The 18440-nt window shown below is 48.7% G+C and overlaps 4 protein-coding genes across 4 annotated transcripts; 2 read left to right on the forward strand and 2 right to left on the reverse strand.

Annotated features, from left to right (window-relative positions):
- Positions 1-1681: 1681 nt before the first annotated feature.
- Positions 1682-6601, forward strand: EDB82DRAFT_53336 (mono-functional DNA-alkylating methyl methanesulfonate N-term-domain-containing protein). Its single transcript, XM_025730390.2, has 5 exons — positions 1682-2243; positions 2466-3581; positions 3635-4146; positions 4195-4511; positions 4567-6601. Exons 1-5 carry the CDS (start codon positions 2013-2015, stop codon positions 6375-6377), a joined length of 3987 nt encoding a protein of 1328 aa, XP_025589519.1. The 5' UTR covers positions 1682-2012; the 3' UTR covers positions 6378-6601.
- A 251-nt stretch (positions 6602-6852) lies between these two features.
- EDB82DRAFT_487194 (uncharacterized protein) lies at positions 6853-10840 on the forward strand. The gene is made up of 4 exons (XM_025730389.2): positions 6853-7729; positions 7807-8310; positions 8365-10325; positions 10375-10840. The coding sequence occupies exons 1-4, from the start codon at positions 7277-7279 to the stop codon at positions 10616-10618; spliced, it is 3162 nt and encodes a 1053-aa protein (XP_025589518.1). The 5' UTR covers positions 6853-7276; the 3' UTR covers positions 10619-10840.
- A 571-nt stretch (positions 10841-11411) lies between these two features.
- EDB82DRAFT_543464 (heat shock protein 70 family) lies at positions 11412-14136 on the reverse strand (the record flags this gene model as incomplete). Its single annotated transcript, XM_025730387.1, has 5 exons — positions 11412-11687; positions 11740-13702; positions 13800-13831; positions 13989-14050; positions 14124-14136. The coding sequence occupies 5 exons, from the start codon at positions 14134-14136 to the stop codon at positions 11412-11414; spliced, it is 2346 nt and encodes a 781-aa protein (XP_025589517.1).
- A 1856-nt stretch (positions 14137-15992) lies between these two features.
- EDB82DRAFT_543465 (nucleotide-diphospho-sugar transferase) lies at positions 15993-18440 on the reverse strand (the record flags this gene model as incomplete). The annotated part of the gene is made up of 5 exons (XM_065609378.1): positions 15993-16991; positions 17061-17930; positions 17973-18126; positions 18181-18347; positions 18408-18440. The coding sequence occupies 5 exons, from the start codon at positions 18438-18440 to the stop codon at positions 15993-15995; spliced, it is 2223 nt and encodes a 740-aa protein (XP_065465621.1).

Raw genomic sequence — 18440 nt, forward strand, 5'->3', positions numbered from 1 at the left:
CGAGATCTGTAGTCTTAATATCTACCTGGTACTATACGATGCCACATATGCAAATGTACCAAGTCAGCAGTTTACATATATATATATATATATATATCAACATTTTATATGTTCGTGTTTATAGTCTAGTTTGTTTAACATTAAACCGATTCAGTCACAACTCATAATACCATGTTTAGCCTCATCAGCGCAGATCAACGCCCAATTCGACTGCATGAGGAGTAGTAAAACTCAAGAGCCGCTCCGCTCTACCAATGCCCTGGTTCTCTAACGCCACCAAAAGATTGTTGGGTAGAAAGTTAGAAACTACCAAAGCATCAGGGCAGTAGAAAAGTTGACCAGGAGGCAGGCATAAGAGACGAAATTAGTGAGACAGTTTATGACATCTAGACCCTACTCTTAGTTTATTTATTCATAGCCTAAAGCTTCAAGGCTAGCTTAGCTGTTCTGCTACCAACTAGCTAAGGTGACATGTTATTTATTATAGTGTGCATACAAAAGGATTGTATTCGTATTGTGTAATATATTGTAACCCAATAACAATGGTTATCTAATTATAATGTGGTCTCTCTACTCTTGTCGTACAGTACTAATGCATGGTTCGTTCATGTGTCTTGAGCCATTGTCGGATCGTGTTATAATTGCTAATGAAGTATGATGCAGTGTAGGGATCCGGGGTTGAGTGGTAGGCTACCGGTGACAATTCTGTTGTCTTGCCCAGCTGCGGTCGAGATTGGAAGCCCTGTTAAGCCTTAGTGGAGATTGTGCTGACTTGGGGCTTGGACAAACAGCTCAGTGGGGCACGAATCTAGTTGCGGGATGTTCATGAGAATTACTCCAAGGCTACCTACTCCCCAAGGTCCAGGTAGTGTGTTTATGTTACTGGTGGTTCTGAGAAACCTAAGGCCTGACTGGTACAGACAAGGTACCTAGGGTGAAACCGGGTTGTTGAGTGACCATGGGAAGGCAACTTGCAGAACAGGACAAGGATCAATTCCAGTATTCAGCATCTATGGATAGCTAAAGTGCAATTATCCCGGCTTGATAATAGACTGAGAACTGATCACACAGTTACTGTACGCCTAAAAATGTGGGTCAGGGTCTGACGGGGCGCTAAAATCTATCCGCCCGGGCTTGAGGATCGATCACAATTCAGATGGACTCGACGAGCTGGACCTGACCCGAACTCATTAGGTACAAACTACTGCCAGGCGAGTAACCTAGCTTCCGTAGCAGTTAGGTGTGTCCAGCGCCTCCTACCCGGCATGGAAAACGCACAAAAAAGGTGGACCTCCACTCGCCTCTCTTCAGCTTCGGAGCCTCACCCACGCCTCTCGAGTTGTTTTTAACCAACGCAGGTCAGATCAGGTCAAATCAAATCTTGGCCGGTTTCAGAACCATCGGGCTCACTTATCTGTGGCTTGCTCTGATTTTTTATCCTCCGAGACATATTTGCTCTCCATCTACCCCCTAGAGCCAATCTCAATACGAATGGGGCTTTTGTCTAATATCAGTTTGCCCTGATCAATAATCAACTCTCCTCCCATGTACTGCAGTCTTTACTAGACCTCACTTCAAAATCGACCACTTGCTCCAGGACATATATCTCCTGGCATTACCGCAAGTCCCTACCTTGCCGATCAATCGACTAAATCAATATTGGCTGTCCACGATTTGTGCTTCAACTGGCTCACATTTACCTGATCGACAGACCGTTACTAGGCGATATTCTAGCGGCGTCAGACTTGGCTGGTGTTGGACTGGCGCAGACAACCATCCACCGGATTACCCCAAACACACCAGACCACAGCAGTGCTGTACAGGAGGGGACTTGCACGGACGACGCACCCAACACTTGCAATGCCCCGTGCGGAAGTTGTCACTTGTTCGTCCTGAAAACCACTTCCCATGTTTAAAACCTTCACCACTGGCATTTCGGCATATTTCTCCTGATTCCAGGAATCACCCCGAGCTCCGCTTTGGTCATTATTTGATGCCATGAGGAGTTCAGCATGGCTTTCCAGAGCAGTGTTCTTAGAGATGGCGAGTGGGTGACGCAAACAGTCAGCTTCCAAGATGCTTTAAAGGCCTCCTCTTCTATGCCCAAAACCGCATCTGATCATCATACCGAAAAACCTGCCTGTGGCATCCTTTCGAGGACTATTATAGAGAGTCCCGTTGTTCACTGGGTTCTCCCAGTGTGGTTACGGTCACGCTCCAACAATGATCTTGCATTTATTGGGGTAAGTTATTTTCCTTTCCGTACGAACTATATCTGGCGCGCACATGTCAAGTTATTCCTTTATCCAAAGATCTATTCATTGGTAGAACAAAGCTTGTCTTGTATCTGTTGATGTTGCTTTTCATGCTACCTGAATTGGGATTGTGGCCGAGCCCTGAAAATCACTTTGGCAGTGTTTGCCATAGCCTAAACCTACAATGAGAGTTGTTGCTGATTGATCCAGGATCGCTTCGTTCAAATTAGTGAACTCCGTGAGGATGGGCAAGTCCACGAGGTTATCAGAAAAGCCGATTTTGGTACACGAATTCGCAATGCAGTCGTCCTTGGAGCACCCCCAGATGGCGTACGTGGCAATCCGATCAAGACCGAAGACCCTGATGTTGCTATGCAAGACGATGATATAGTGTATCAAGCTGACGCGCACCATGTGTTACCGCCGCAACTCCTGGTGCTGATGCTCGAGACCGGCGATGCTGTTTTCCTGTTCATTCAACAACGTGCAGATGGAACGCTCGAGTTTGTGACAACAAAGTACGAGAGTCCTAGAAATCTACAATTTCTGGGATACCATCTTGTTATTAACCCCTCGTCCCGGTACATGGCCGCTGGGTCTGCCCAAGGTGCGTTTATTATCTACGAGTTGGAGTCACTTACCACTATGGATTCACAATTCCGCCATCATGGCTCTTTCAAACCTGTCAAGGGAATTAGAGTTCGGGCAACGCAAGGCGTCATACACAAGATGGAATTCTTATACCCACGACCCGAGGATGACTACCATATCATCCTTCTTCTCATCATCATTCGACGCGAAGTCAACAAGCTGACTCATATATCCCGCATGGTCGTCTATGACTGGGAGCTCGGCGATGAACTAAGCACTGTCCTCCAGTCAGAGAAGGGGACTCTTCTCCCAAGAGAACACCGGATGCCTCTTATGATCATCCCTCTCCAACTCAATACTGCTTTCTTTGCGGTCTCGGAACATTGCATTGGTATTGTCAAGAATGCATTCACTGGACAAACAATCTTTGACACCATTGAGACTAATCCTCCTGGACAAACCAACTTGCATCATGGAGCCTCCGAGCCCCTCTGGACAGCCTGGGCAAGACCGTTCAGGCTTAAAACATGGTGGGTCAAAATTGATACTATTTACTTAGCCCGTGAAGATGGCATTATTGTTCAGATCGAGATTGATGCAGCGGCTCTAATTCCCTCTGTACTCAATGTCGGAACGATCAACACCAATATTACGACTGCGTTCACCACCGCCTATGATGTCTTCTCGGATATGCTTGTGATTGGTGGCGAGTCGGGCCCAGGGGGTATTTGGAAGGTATTTGTCTCTCTGCTCGTGGAATGGACTTGAATAACGTCTAGGTGCTATAGATCGAAGCCCGTGCCGACCCTCTGCAAGTTAGCGTTTTACCGAATTGGTCACCCGTTGTAGACCTTGCCACCACAGACACAAATCTCTCATGGTCGAGAGATAGCACACATAAAGAGATTTCAACCAAGCGCAAAAATCCTACAAACCTGAAACAGAAACCAGATCGCATCTTCTGCACTTCTGGCCGTGGACCTCGGTCAAGTTTGACAGAACTGAGATGGGGTATTCAGGCAAGGATTGGACTGGAATTCGATTATGACCAACCTGTTCGCCAGTCATGGATGTTTCCTATGGAAGTTCAAGGCGAGAAAGGCTTTTATGCTGTCCTGTCGTTGCCACATTCTTCAGACGTGCTTCATTTTCCTGCTGATCTGAGCAATGCCAGCGCTTTGTCCTCAGATGCTTGCCCATTTGATACCTCATCGCGAACAATCTCAGCGATCCAGAACGGCCAAGGAACGATTATACAAATCACTGAAACGTCCACAAGCTTTATTGCACCCTTTCAGAGGTAGGAGAATTGTATTCTGGCCTTAACGGATGGCTAAAAGGACCTTAGTTCACGACATAGCCACGATGAGGTTTGTGGGAAGACCTCGCTAGTAGCGGACCATGCATCTTGCCTTGAAGATATGATAGTACTCTCTTCGCATGATGCCCACGGATCGCGGTTAGACGTCTTGCGAGTTGACGAAATGAATCTGTTGCACTCAACCTCATTTGATGCCAAGGGCGAGATAACGTGCTTGGGCCTCTTCAAGAAATCACCCGAGACCTACATTGTGGCAGGTTCTGTCAAAGACAGCATGCCTTACTTGACGATATATTCACTTGATGGTCAAGAAATGAGCAGCAAGGCCCCCTGCCCAAATCTTGGTGAGTGTGGTGCTTAGACAGGCTAGATGAAACGAGTGAACTGACAATTTAGAAGATGCTGCCGACCAAGACTTTCTCTTCCAGACAGAGGCATACACAAGTGTTGACGCAATCGCTGATACCGCCGAAAAGACAATCCTAGTGCTTGGCACTAGGACTGGACACATCGTGACCGTCAAGCTTGAAGGCGACCTAGAGCACAGTTCGTTCGTAATTGAACATCTCGGTCTGTCACCTGCCAACGTATTTGCGACTTCTGGCCGGTTTAATGGAAGTCATGCTGCTTTGGTCTGCTGTGACAACAATCTATCGATTGTTACTGACTTTTCGACAAAGACATCCAAATTTCTGACCAAAAGCCGAATCTGGGCTACCGACTCTAATGAGCAATCAATGCCATCACCGCCCATTCACTCGGCCTTTTGTCTGGAGAATAGTCTCTCTGGCTACAATCGCCACATGTCTTTGATGTTACTAGCTGGGACACAGATTCTTCTTGTGGATATATGGCCTCATGTTGGCCCAGTTCCTCGCAGTATTCCGCTCGACGGGACACCAATGCGTCTTATCTACTCCAAACAATGGAAGGCCTTGGTGGTTGCGCATTTAAAAGACAACCGGCCAACACTTTCTTTCATTGACCCTGACACGGGGGAAAACATTTCAGTAGCGACTAACAAGGACAGGCAACCGTCTGATTACATCTCTGGCCTTGGACATCCAGGAGACAGGATATTTGGCTTATACGAGTGGTTCTATGTGAAGGATGGAATGACATTTCCATTCATCATTGTGACCACCCAGCACGGTCGGTTGATGATAGTTTCTGTAAAGGCAGAGAAAGTCGAGGGTGCCAATGGGCCGACAAGGCAATTGCAATACTGGACCCGATATAAGAAGAAAGGCTTTACAGAGCCAATTTACACGGTTGTTGGAGATGCTGTGGGCCTTTTGTTCTGTGTTGGCAAGGTTCTCCATTGGGAAGTTCTCGACCTCTCCGAGAAGAGACTCAAACCGATGAAACAGATCAAGTTGGATTCTCCAGCTACGTCACTTCGTGTTGAAGGTCATAAAGTCTGCGCATTAACTGCACAGCACTCTTTACAAGTCATTGACCTTGAAGTGGGATCAGAGGAGACTCAGGCGTCCATCATACACAGCGACCGTATAACACGGTACACAGGGCATGTGATGGAGATGGGGGATTCGGAAGAACAACTGGGCAAGTGGCCCGTGAGTGTGATATCCACTCCACAAGCTGGTCTTGCTGGAGTTTGGATCCCTTGGGGCCAACGCAATAAAGAGTTTGAAGTTGTTTTCGAGGGTGTATTGCCCACATCAATCAGGAGATTCCGCAAGGGGCAAACCCGCCCATTTTGGTTGGCAGTTGACCGCCAGCGGCGATACGATACCCTGTTCAGCACGACTGACCAGGCCGAAGTTTTAGGAGTTTCACTTGATGGATCACTTCAACATTTCTCCCTGATAGGCATGGACCTTTGGCGTTTCCTTCGACTCATACAAAACCTGGCATATCACCACCCGGGCGTGTGCCCCTTTGCGCGCGGCAACCAGTCTTCAATAGACGACGACATGGAACTCGATCTGGATTTAGAACTGGAGCCTCAGTCTTATCCAGACATGATGCATATTGACGGCGACCTGCTCAAACGTTGTTTCGATTTGAACGCATTGGAAAGCCTCGTATCCATTGGCGATGGCATCGATTTGTTTTGCGAATACTTGGACGGAATCGAAGATGGCATTCACACGGAAGGGTTTCGGGACAATGGTGTTGACGGACAGGAGAAGTATATTGAGCTGGGCTACAAGATACTTGATTATGTTTTGGCTCCGCCAATTTGATGAATAGCAAGAGGGATTTACAATGAGACTTGGGGGTTAGAAGTTGTTGAGAGCTTGATGATTATAGGTATGACATTAATGAAGTACAATCTCCGGCGACTTTGAAATGCAAAAGTGTTGAGTCTATAACACGGGCATGTACATTTCCCTCGCTCTGTAGCTAAGAGTCATGTCATGCAAAAGTGTTGCAAGGCCTGCTCACACCATCTTCATTGACCAAAATATGAAGTGTCAGTTGACCTGGCATGTGTATTGGATTTACCTGACTGCCTAGCATCAAGGTTGCCTACCTACTATTACGTCGGTAGGTTTTGACTCACATCATTGGCTTACATAATATAGCAAATTCACAAAATAATCATGATTCCTGGGTTTTTCTCCCCATTGCCCCGCACTACATGAGAAGCCGAGGAGTTAAAATATCGTTTACAATGTTTGCGTTTGGCATGTACTTGAATAAAGAAGAAGTTAATGATGGGCTGAAATGATCATTAACAAAATGATTAGCATATAAAAATAAGTGTATCTCTGCATTATATTTATACATAACAAAACCCCAACAAAGTTAGATTCGCCACGCAAGAAGCCCTGTCTGGCATTGTATGATACTCGAGTGCTAAATTGCCCCGCCTTAAACCTGTTGCAGCCACTGCAGTAGGCCTAAACCCACTCACTCCCACCCTCAAACCAACCTGACCATCCAGGCGCTCTTCTGCTTGTGTGAGTGACCAAGAACGAGCATTTGGTTGCCTTGTTCGTTTGACAACTTTTTTGTATTTTAGTTTTTGGGTTCCGGTACTCCGCCTCCACCCTAAAATTTCCAGAAATACATCTGGCTTGCTCGCCTACTCCGACGACTGTATCTCGAGTTCCAGTCAACCGACAAGCCAAACGCCGAGATGCCGCCCAAAAAGAAGGGAAACAAGAAGAACCAGCAGGATGACTGGGAGGCCGAGCTGGGCGAGACTATTGCCCCGCCCGCTGCCGCTGCTGATGGTGCTGATGGTGACGCCAACGGCGACGACGATGAGGGCGGCGCTGGTGGACTAATGGCCACTCTGCGCAAGAACAAAGAGAAGCGCAAGAAGAAGGGCATTACCGAACCCGAACCCGCCCCCGAGGAGCCTGCTGTCGAAGAACCTCCCGCCCAAGCCCCTGCCGAGGCCAACATCGACGATGAGTTTGCTTTGCCAGAGAAGAAGGGCAAGGGTGGCAAGCAGAACAAGCAGCCTGCTAAGAAGTCTGAGCCCGCTGCCGCCGCCGATGATGATGCCGAAGGTGGTCGTATCCTGACCAAGGCCGAGAAGGAAAAGCTCAAGAAGGAGCGTGAGAAGCAGCGAAAGAAGGAGCAGGTATGTTTGGCTGCGGATACTTTCTGGCATAAATCACTTGCATATATATGCGTAAGTTACTGACAATTCTCTACTAGGCCGCTGCCAAGAAGAAGGGTGGTGCTGTTCCCAAGAACGAGCCCGCCAAGCCCGTCGTTGCCGAGGAGAAGAAGGAGGAGGCTGCTCCTGTTGAGGCTGCCCCTGAGCCCGAAGCTGCTGGAGGAAAAAAGAAGAAGCTCCCCGCCCATCTTGCCAAGCTTCAGAAGCAACAGGAGGATCTAAAGCGTCAACGAGAAGAGGCCGAGAAGGCTGACGCCGAGGCCAAGGCTCAGGCTGAGGAGGATGATCGCCTTGCTGCCGAGGAAGAAAAGAAGCGCGAGGAGGCCAGAGCTTTGAAGAAGCAGAAGGAGAAGGAGCGCATTGAGCAGCTCAAGAAGGATGGTAAATATCTTACCAAGGCTCAAAAGGAAGAGAAGGCCCGAAATGAACTCAAGCTTCAACAGATGTTGGCTGCTGGTATTCAAGTTGGCCCTGCCGACGGTGGTGAGAAGAAGAGTAAGCCCGCAGACACAAGAAGAAAGAAGGGCCGTGGTCAACAAAAGGTATGCTCAGACGCTACAAAGATGTCAGTATAAGCACAGGCTAACACTTGATAGATTGACGAGGAGAAGGCCCTTGCAGAAGCTGCCGAGCGAGCACGAAAGGATGCCGAGAAGGCTTTGAAAGAAGCTGAGGAGAAGGCCGCCCGCGAGAAGGCCGAGGCCGAAGCCAAGGCTGCCGCTGAGAAGAAGGCTGACGAAAGTGACATTGAGGACGACTGGGAAGCCGCAGCTGCCTCCGACAGTGATGTTAAGGACAGCTGGGATGCTGACTCTGACGAAGAGGAGGCCGGAAAGGAGAAGGAGAATGGAAAGACACAAGAAGACTCTGCCGAGGACGACTCCGAGGATGAATCCTCTGAGGACGAAGCTGTCACAGCCGCAAAGGCCGCCGAGGCACAGCGAAAGCGTGAGGCTGCCGAGCGCCGTGAGAAAGCTCACCAGGCTGCTTTGGCTGCCCGATCTAAGGACAACCTGCGATCACCAATTTGCTGTATTCTGGGTCACGTCGATACCGGAAAGACCAAGCTCCTTGACAAGATCCGACAGACCAACGTCCAGGAGGGCGAAGCTGGTGGTATTACTCAGCAGATTGGTGCCACGTACTTCCCCTCTGAAGCCATTAAACAGAAGACAGCTGTCGTCAACCAGGACGGCAAGTTCGAGCTCAAGGTTCCCGGCCTTCTTATCATCGATACCCCTGGTCACGAGTCTTTCTCCAACCTCCGATCTCGTGGTTCTTCGCTTTGTAACATTGCCATTCTGGTTGTCGATATCATGCACGGTCTCGAGCCCCAGACCCTTGAGTCTATGCGCATGTTGAGAGACCGCAAGACTCCTTTCATTGTTGCCCTCAACAAGATCGATCGTCTCTACGGCTGGAAGCAGGTCGCCAACAACGGTTTCCAAGACAGTTTGGCCCTCCAGAGCAAGGCTGTCCGTAACGAGTTTGAGACTCGTCTCGAGAAGACAAAGATTGCATTCGCTGAGCAAGGTTTCAACTCTGAGCTCTTCTACCAGAACAAGTCCATGTCCAAGTACGTCTCGCTTGTGCCCACTTCGGCTCACACTGGCGAGGGTGTTCCCGACATGTTGAAGCTTATTGTCCAGCTTACTCAAGAGCGCATGGTTGGTTCTCTCATGTACCTTTCTGAGGTTCAAGCTACCGTCCTTGAAGTCAAGGCCATTGAAGGTTTCGGTATGACCATCGATGTTGTTCTATCCAACGGTATCCTGCGAGAAGGTGATCGTATCGTGCTATGTGGTACAGAAGGAGCCATCAAGACAAATATTAGGGCACTTCTCACACCAGCACCCATGAAGGAGCTTCGTCTCAAGTCAGCATATGTCCACAACAAGGAGGTTAAGGCCGCGCTGGGTGTCAAGATCAGTGCCCCTGGCCTCGAGGGTGCCATTGCTGGTTCTCGTCTGATGGTTGTTGGTCCCGACGATGACGAAGATGACATCGAGGATGAGGTCGAGTCTGACCTTGCTGTTCTCTTCAACCGCGTTGAGAAGTCTGGTCGTGGTGTCAGTGTCCAGGCCTCGACTCTGGGTTCGCTCGAGGCTCTGCTTGATTTCCTCAAGGACTGCAAGATTCCCGTTGCCAACGTCGGTATCGGACCCGTCTACAAGCGCGATGTCATGCAGTGTGGTGTCATGTTGGAGAAGGCGCCAGACTATGCCACCATGCTGTGTTTCGATGTCAAAGTAGACAAAGAAGCTCAGCAGTACGCCGATGATCAGGGCATCAAGATCTTCACTGCCGATATTATTTACCATCTGTTCGATTCCTTCACCAAGCACATGGAAGCGCAGCTCGAGAAGAAGAAGGAGGAATCCAAGTTGCTTGCTGTCTTCCCTTGTGTCCTCAAACCTGTCAAGGTTTTCAACAAGAACGATCCCATCGTCATCGGTGTGGATGTTACCGAGGGTCAGCTCCGAATCAACTGCCCTGTAGCTGCCGTCAGGAACAACCCCACAACTGGTGTCAAGGAAGTTGTCAAGCTGGGCAGAGTGTAAGCTTAATCATCATTATTTTGTGTGACCTCTCACTAACTTTTGCAGTACTTCTATCGAGCGAGAGCACAAGCAGATCCCCGTGTGTAAGCGAAAGGAACCTTCAGTCGCTATCAAGATCGAGATGGGTGGCAACCAGCCCATGTACGGTCGTCACCTCGAAGAAGAGGAGACTCTGTACAGTTTGATCTCAAGAGCCAGTATCGATACTCTCAAGGAGTACTACCGAAAGGAAGTCACCAACGAGGAGTGGCAGCTAATCATCAAGCTCAAGCCCTTGTTCGACATCTAATAAGCGACCAGATCTACCAAAAAGTTAAGAGCCTGGTAGTTTGTGAACTTTCTCGCCATCGTCGGCGCCGGGAGCTCGGTCTTTCTCAGTACTCAAAGCTATATCACACAGTCAAACAACGTGGAGGTAGGGAGAGCCAGCTCCCTGCGCGGGGAGAACAGTACGAGTCCTACATTGCATTTTAAGGCGAAGAGATCGGAAAAGAAATTGCATCCATCTTGTTTGAAGGTAACGGTGTACGGTAGTGGTTCGCATTTCCAGGACGACAAAAAAAAAACGGCTAAGGGCTCACGAGGTCAAAGGAAAAAAGAATTCCTTTAGTCGGCGTGACCATATAGAAGGGAGCTTTATATCCAAATCAAAGTTGAAATTATTAAAAGTGCTGTTCCAAGTGATATATTAGGTGAAGCATCTACAACGACTTGTTCATCTGCGGGGCATGTTTCCTTTTTTAGGGATTTGCTCATGACTGAATATTGTTAGATATCATGTATTCATTACTGATGTACATCATTCCAAAGACGGCAACGAACGATAAATGATCAAAACTTGAACCAAACTCGAGTGTATGGATACTAACTACTAAAGGTGTAAAAAGTGGTCTAACGTTCGGGTAACATATCCGTTATGATGATCCCTCCTTCTCCAAATAAAACAGAGTCGTTGCAACCATATCGCATGTTCTATCTCTTCCCCACCCAATCCTAATAGCATTTCTTTTTCAACATCCGTACGTAATCTTTTTTAGGCGTCATTCATCTCATATCATGCATTGCTCCCCTTTTCTCATAATTTACTGGGGGTCGGCTGTGCCTTCAGTCTCCTGAGCGTCGGCATCTTTCATCTCCTGGTCGGGGGTAGCCTTCTCGGCTTCCTGAGCCTTGCGAGCATCCTCCTCAGCCTTCTTCGCAGCCCGTTCGGCCTCGGCTTTCTCCAGAGCGGCTTGTCGCTCGGCCTCGACTTTCTCAAAGTGACGCTGAACAATTGGGCCAGCCATGGCACGGATCTCGTCGATCTTGGCAACGTACACACCCTTAGTGGTATCCTCGCCCTCTTCATACAACCAATCCTGCAGTTAAAGTAAGCATAAAGCGTCTCGTCATGGTGCACTATCAACGTACCTCAGTAGCCTCGAGCTTAGCCTTAATAGTCTCCTTCTCCTCCTCGCTAGCAAACTCAGAGTATTGCTCGTCGAGCTTGGCACGGAGGTCGTAGATGTAGGCCTCGAGCTCGTTCTTCTTCTCCTCGGTGTCGGCAACAAGCTTGTCTTCCATCACCATGGCAGACTCCTTCTCAAGAAGGCTGGCCTTGGTGGAGTCATCCAATGAAGCACTGCCAGTGGAGATGGGCAGGTCACCCTTTCGGACCTGCTTCTTGACCTTGCGTGTCTTCTTGGGGGCATCCTTATCAGTTTCCATAGCCTTTAGGGAGTTGTACGTTAGCGATCGGGTTTCATAAATTGAAGTTTCTAAATCTTCATTGACGGCAGTAGAAGAACGGGACGAAGAACGGTCATTGTCATCGATGCGTTGACGCTTGGAGGGATAGGTACGACTATCATCTCCAGCAGTTGCAGACGATGAGGTAGATGCCGAGTCTTCTGAAAGGACAGGGGGGAAACTTGAAGCCATAGGCGGTGCAGTAAAACTCACATCGGGGTCCTCGTTGACCTCCTCCTCGACCTCCTCCTCCTCGACATAGTAGCCGGTCTCGACGTTGAGAACACCGTGGATGTTGACACGGGCCTTGAGCTTGCAGATCATGAAGTCGTCCTTACCATCGGCCTTGACGTTCTTGACGGAGAAGCGGCCGATCCAAGGGTTAGTCTTGCCGGGGAGCAGCTCGGGCTGGGCGTATCGAGCCTCGAGATCGAAGGGCTGTTTTCGGTAGAAAGTAAGAATCTTGGTGGAGGGCATAACGTTGCCCTTGTTGAAGACAGTCAAGCTGGTGTCCTCATCAGGAATATCGGGGGCCTTCTCCCAGCCAAACTCAATGGGGTAGCTGATGATGTCCTGAACAGCGAAGTCTCGGACACGGAAAACGGGAGAAAGAATGGCACAGCTGAAAGCGGAACCACGGGCAAGAGCCTCATCGGCGTTGAGGGTGAAAGAAAGGGTCTTGCCGAAGAAGGACTGGATGCGCTCCTTAAGAGCAGGAACACGAGAACCACCACCAACGACTTCGATAATGTCGATATCGTCCTTGGTGAGCTTGGCCTGAGACAGAGCCTCCTCAAGGGGAAGGTGGGTTCGCTGAAGGAGGGGCTCAATCATGGCCTCGAACTCCTGGCGGGTGATCATGGCGGAAGCATCGATATCGTTCATGAGAGACTCAATGTTGACGGGGGCCTGCTGGTTGGCAGACAGGATCTTCTTGGTCTTCTCGGCGGCAGCGATGGTACGGGCGAGAGCACGGCCGTGGGTCATGATGTCGACCTTGTATTTGCCCTTGAACTCCTTGGCAAGGTGGTCGACAAGAGCGCGGTCGAAGTCTCGGCCACCGAAGTCCTTGTCCCAGGTAGTGGCCTTGACGGCGAGCTCACCCTTCTTGAACTCGACAATGGAAACAGTGTAGCTGCTGTGTCCAATGTCGATAAAGCAGACTCGGCGAGCCTGCTCCTCGGGAGCGGGCAAGTCGAGCTTTGTGATACCCCAGCCAAGAGCAGCAGCAGTACCGTCGTTGATGAGGCGCAGGACGCGGAGACCGGCGATCTCGGCAGCATCGATAAGGGCACGGCGCTGGACATCGGTGAACCAAGGGGGCACACTCATGCAGACATCTTGAACAGGCAGCTTCAGCTCGGCGCCGGCGGTCTGCTTAATCTTGCTCAGGTACATGCCAACCAACTGGGTAGCTGTGAAGTTCTCCTTCTTGCCCAGGTAGTTGACCTCGGCACCGACTTGGCCGTTGACATCGACCAGAGGAGCGGTAACATATTGCTGCTCAACCTGAATATCGGGGTCGTTGAATGATCGGCCAGCGAGTCGCTTGAGGGAGCTGACGGTGTTCTTGAGGTTGGAGATCTCCTGGGTCTTGGCGGCCTCACCGAGGTAGCGAGACTTGGGTCCGAATCCTACCAGGGAACTATGAATCAGTCAGTATGAAATATTCAAGAATCATGGTGGGGTTGCTTGAATTTGCGCGACAAGCGACAAGTTGAAGCAAGTAGGAGATGACATACGGAGTTGCTCGGTTTGAGACTTCATTGGTGACCTATATCAAAACAAAAATAGTCAGTCAAAAGCACTACTAATGCTATCCATCTATCTCGATGTCGATATATGAGCGAGAGCGAAGAGGGAGTATGGAGGGGTAAAGCGGTCGGTCGAGATAGATTAGATAGCGGGAAAGACAACGAGGGTATACGCACAACGTCGACGCCACGGTTTCGGGCAATGGCAATGACGGTCTTGAGGGTTCCGAAATCGATTCCTGTAAGCGGCAAGTTAGGTTTATTGTCTTTATAGCGTCGTGTGTAACTGGTTGAGAAGGAAGGGAAACTTACCAACGACACTCATGATTGCGGCTGGTGGGGTTTGCCCCGAAACACGATATTAAGGTAAAAAGAGGAGGGGGAATATAGTTGAGCGATGCGCAGGAAAGCTCAGAAGAGGGAAATGAAAGGGATCGCAAAAAAAGCGGAAGATGGGGGAGAGAGGATCGTGAGAATAGAGGTAGTGTATGGAGGGGGAGAGTAAGGTAAGGTCGACTTGGTCGGGCGGCGGTTGGTTGTTTATGGTCCGTCCTTGGTCCGCTAGGTCAATTTTTTTTTTATGGTGGAGGGGCAGCGAATGGGGGATGCCGCTTGCCTACTGAAAGTACAGAACTGAAATTTTCAAATGGCACCTTTCTTTTCAGTGGGTTGAGTCCTCAGTACCTGCGGGTCTATACACTACACACCAAACAACAGCGTGGAGCGATGATGTAAGTAAAGTAGAGGTTACTTTTCTTTTCCTTTTTGTTTCTGTCGCGATTCGATTCGTGTTTTTTTTTAATGAGGCTTCTTCTAGAAGATACGATATTCTTTTCTCTTATAAGAAACAAAGATTTAATGTTGAGATGGTGATTTATATATTCATGATAATTCCTTCTAGTGGAAACACAACACAGCACGCACCAGGGATGTTGTGGTCACGTTAAACAATCAACGATGGACTTTGGTCGACGCTAGAAACGACGATAGATTTCTGTGCGATTCTGTCACCAAAAAGCATGTACCTTTTGAGTCAAGGTACTGGGTACCTTAATCAATAGTGTGGCTTAGTATTCCTGTACGCAATCAATTGCCTTACAGTGGATTTCAGGGATTCTCCCCACTAACTGTGTGGTACATGACAACCAAAACGCAAGGCACCAATCTCGAAACGTCGATACCCTTGACTTTTGAACGTGTCAAGGTTGAACGAGACATGGCAGATACTAAGTGCATCAGATTAGGAGAGAAAAAATATTGCCCCTCCCCCGCTGTTCCGTCACTTTGAAAAGGGTGAGTAAGGCCTTAATGGAGGGGCAACATGTTGCGTTGCGTCTTTTGATAGTGATAGAACCTTGCCACATGGAATAGTACATACATGTACATCTATATCGCAATTCACTTGGCGATACTAACTACAACACAATCACGGTCATTCTTTCTCTCCAGATTTTATTGACCAAACTGTTTCTAAACCGGGCCCGATCCTCCGGGCATGACTAAGAGCAACCCAGCCTTGAATTTGCATGATCATGACACAGCCAAACAAACCGTGCCAAGATGTCGAAAACTAATATCATGCATTTTCAACTCCGCCGAATTATTGCCTTGAAAGTCTTTTCCAGGTGGCCGATAGGCTCACCGACAAAGCCTACGTTTTCTCACCGGTCTACCTATTGAGTTTATAGTATACTACCCAAGCATCAGAAAATAGATATGATGCCTGTCTCGAGGTAATTTTGATACGGATGCATTAACAGATATAGCAGCACCAAAGTTATCTGGTAGCAACTGCAACCTAACTGGACTGGACCCTGGTCAGCTTGTTCCTTCATCTTCATCTCCCAACTGACGAGCCCTCTGTGTTGTCATGGCCCATGCGGCTCCAGAATTGCGGGGTAGACTTCTGTCACTGTGGACATGATGGTGTGGGATCGACAAGCACGGGCTGCTTGCTTGTTGTTCGAGATAGCTTCATTCTCAGGGTAAGAGTACAAAACTTGCGAGTTTGAGCCACCGACACAAGGTAAACAAATACCACAAATCGACCGGTTCCTGTCTATTATTATTCTATCTGTTAAGCTCCTTGATACTCAGAATTCCTCGATTGCTCATCCTTGAAGAATAATTAACATAGCCTACTTTCCCAACCACCAGCAGCCCTGTGTAGCTTGCCTCATCTTAACGACTCGTCTTCGATTTCTTTTTCGCCATACGACTGGCAAATGACAAACTACCTTGGTGCCTCGATCGTTCATTGTCTGTTCTTGTGCTAATGCCTCTCCCTTCTGAAAACCGTTGGATATCCTCGCTCCGACTACCATGTGCGGCAGCATCATTGACTCCCAATCCATGCAAAGGGATGTCATTCGTGCTTGCTGAATGTCCATGAGGGAAACCTGAGAGATTCCGAATTGGCTGGCGGTAAACACCATCTGCATCGTTAACTCCAGAATTTCGGTTATGAATTTTTTGCCCAAGTTGATACTTTCGAAGGTCTTCGTCATTCATGAGAAGCTTCATTCTCCGTGGTGTACTTACTCCCAGGTTAATATTTCGAATCGATGGGATACTATCCAACGAATCTCGATCTGCGAAGAAACCTCTAGTTGCTCTCCTTCCCTTCTCAATATCGTCGGCACTTGTATCCATCTCGTCTGGGTGGGCGTACGTTCCCGATGCAGTCTTTTGACGTGCCGAGAACTTTCCATCGATTTTTCCAGGCGGGCGTATCACGCTTCTAGTGCGGCCAAGCTCGCTTGTTGCAGTCGATTCACGATTCGATGCAGCCCTGCGCGCATCATGTGCCGCTTTGAAAGTCTCAGGGACCACGTTCAGCTCGTCCCCTTGTTTCTCGGCTTGTTCTGCCGCTTCTCTCGCCGTTGTATGGCTGTCTGCTGCCGCAGCGTCGGCTCGCGGTCCACCCCATGTTCGTTGTCCTGCAGTGAAAATCCCGTACACCATGTAATACCAGTTGTAAAACGGGTTAAGAACGAACATGAGCGGGTACAGCCAGATCTTGAATCGCTTCAGCTTGGCCCCGAAATATAGCATCAGCATCCAGTTGAGCCCAAGAGATATAGCGATGAACCCCACAGGGAGATCATCCACCTTCTTAACCGTGGTAATAAGGGCAAAGACCATGATGAAGAATAGTAGAGCCGTTGTCCGTATAGTGTTCTGCATAAACCGAACCAGGATAAGTATAGGATATCGTTTCCATAAGCGCCAATCAGTCAGCATACAAACTTCATTCGTTATGAAGCCGAGGAACCATCGGCGCCGCTGCTTAATCAGGGACCGAGTGGTCTGCACAGCCTCTGTCTTGCAGAATGCCGAAGTGCACATCTGGATCTGGTGCCGTTTCTTGGCACCGATCATGAAAAGGTGCGTCAACCAGCGGTCTTCTCCAAGGTGACACTTGGCGAAGTCAAACAAGTCCTCGCACTGCTCTGCCTTGTCCACAAAGTAGTATTTGGCCATTCTGCGAAAAGCCGAGAAGCGTAGCATAGTCAAAGCCCCTGGCAAACAAGTGACAGAGCCACAACCAGACTCGACCGTCCGCTCAAACAACTGTCCATGGATGTACTCCATATCCTGCAGTAGAGTTATAATGCTATGTTTCTTTGTCGTCGAGGTAATGACTCCTGTCATAGCTAGCATCTCTCCAGTGTTGCCGGGACTGAGCTCCATATCGTAGACAAAGTTTTGCAAACACACTTTGTCCAGTATACAGTCAGAGTCGATGAAAAGGATGAATAGATTGTCGTTTCTCTTAAGGTATTCCTCGTATACCCTGTCAATAAGCTTGAAGGTTACCTTCTGGCAGTGTCTCTTTCCTCCGTGTGGGAAACGTGAGATAGTCACCCGTGCGGATCGGTACTTAACATCGATACTTCTGGGATGTGACTCCGTTTTCAACAATACGCCCAATTGACTAATCGTGTTGATATATAAATCGTCTTCTTCTTCTCCGTCGAATGACAGGAAGACATGAATGCATGATGGTGGATAATCGCAGTCGACAACCGAGTTAATAGCTTTTATGAGGACTTCGGGCTCTTCTCGATAGCAAGGCATTACAATAACAACCTTGGGCGCAGTGGCGTCGTCGAGAACCTGTTTCATTCGTTTTGTTCGTCCAAGCTGATTTGTTACGACTTGATAGATACAAAACAGCCATGGCACTGTCAACAGAATGGCAAAAGCCCAAAAGGCGAACCACTGTAAGAATGATACCATATCGTCTGGCCAGAGCTTTGCAATAGGATCGGGAAGGGGCAATGTGACCACCATAATCGGAAGAAATATCACTCTTTGATCGGTAAAGATTAGCTGGTGTCACATAAAACAAAGGAGCAGAGTTTACCGCAGGAGAACAAAGGCGACACCAACAATGATGCATAGAACATTGATGGACCAGTGTTCAGACTTTCGAAAGACCTTGATAAGGCAATACAGAAAAGCGGCGAGCCACAAGAACCACTCGAGGCACGCCATCAGGAGAACTGCACTCATTATACTAGTGTAGATAATCTGTCCAAGCAAGTGAGTAATTGTGTATTCAAAAATCTGTTCGTACCTATAACGACTCACATTCTCCAGAGGCCAGTCATCCAGCACGCCCAT

This window comes from Fusarium venenatum, assembly GCF_020744135.1.
Source record: "Fusarium venenatum strain MPI-CAGE-CH-0201 chromosome Unknown EDB82scaffold_1, whole genome shotgun sequence".
Classification (NCBI taxonomy): Eukaryota; Fungi; Ascomycota; class Sordariomycetes; order Hypocreales; family Nectriaceae; genus Fusarium; species Fusarium venenatum.

Excerpts from the sequence above, each read along its gene's own strand:
- EDB82DRAFT_487194 (XM_025730389.2), top strand. The coding sequence starts at position 7,277 with ATGCCGCCCAAAAAGAAGGGAAACAAGAAGAACCAGCAGGATGACTGG. Across the intron at positions 8,311-8,364 it reads AGGGCCGTGGTCAACAAAAG|ATTGACGAGGAGAAGGCCCT; the intron begins GTATGCTCAGAC and ends AACACTTGATAG. Across the intron at positions 10,326-10,374 it reads GTTGTCAAGCTGGGCAGAGT|TACTTCTATCGAGCGAGAGC; the intron begins GTAAGCTTAATC and ends TAACTTTTGCAG.
- EDB82DRAFT_53336 (XM_025730390.2), top strand. The coding sequence starts at position 2,013 with ATGGCTTTCCAGAGCAGTGTTCTTAGAGATGGCGAGTGGGTGACGCAA. Across the intron at positions 2,244-2,465 it reads ATGATCTTGCATTTATTGGG|GATCGCTTCGTTCAAATTAG; the intron begins GTAAGTTATTTT and ends TGATTGATCCAG. Across the intron at positions 3,582-3,634 it reads GCCCAGGGGGTATTTGGAAG|ATCGAAGCCCGTGCCGACCC; the intron begins GTATTTGTCTCT and ends TAGGTGCTATAG.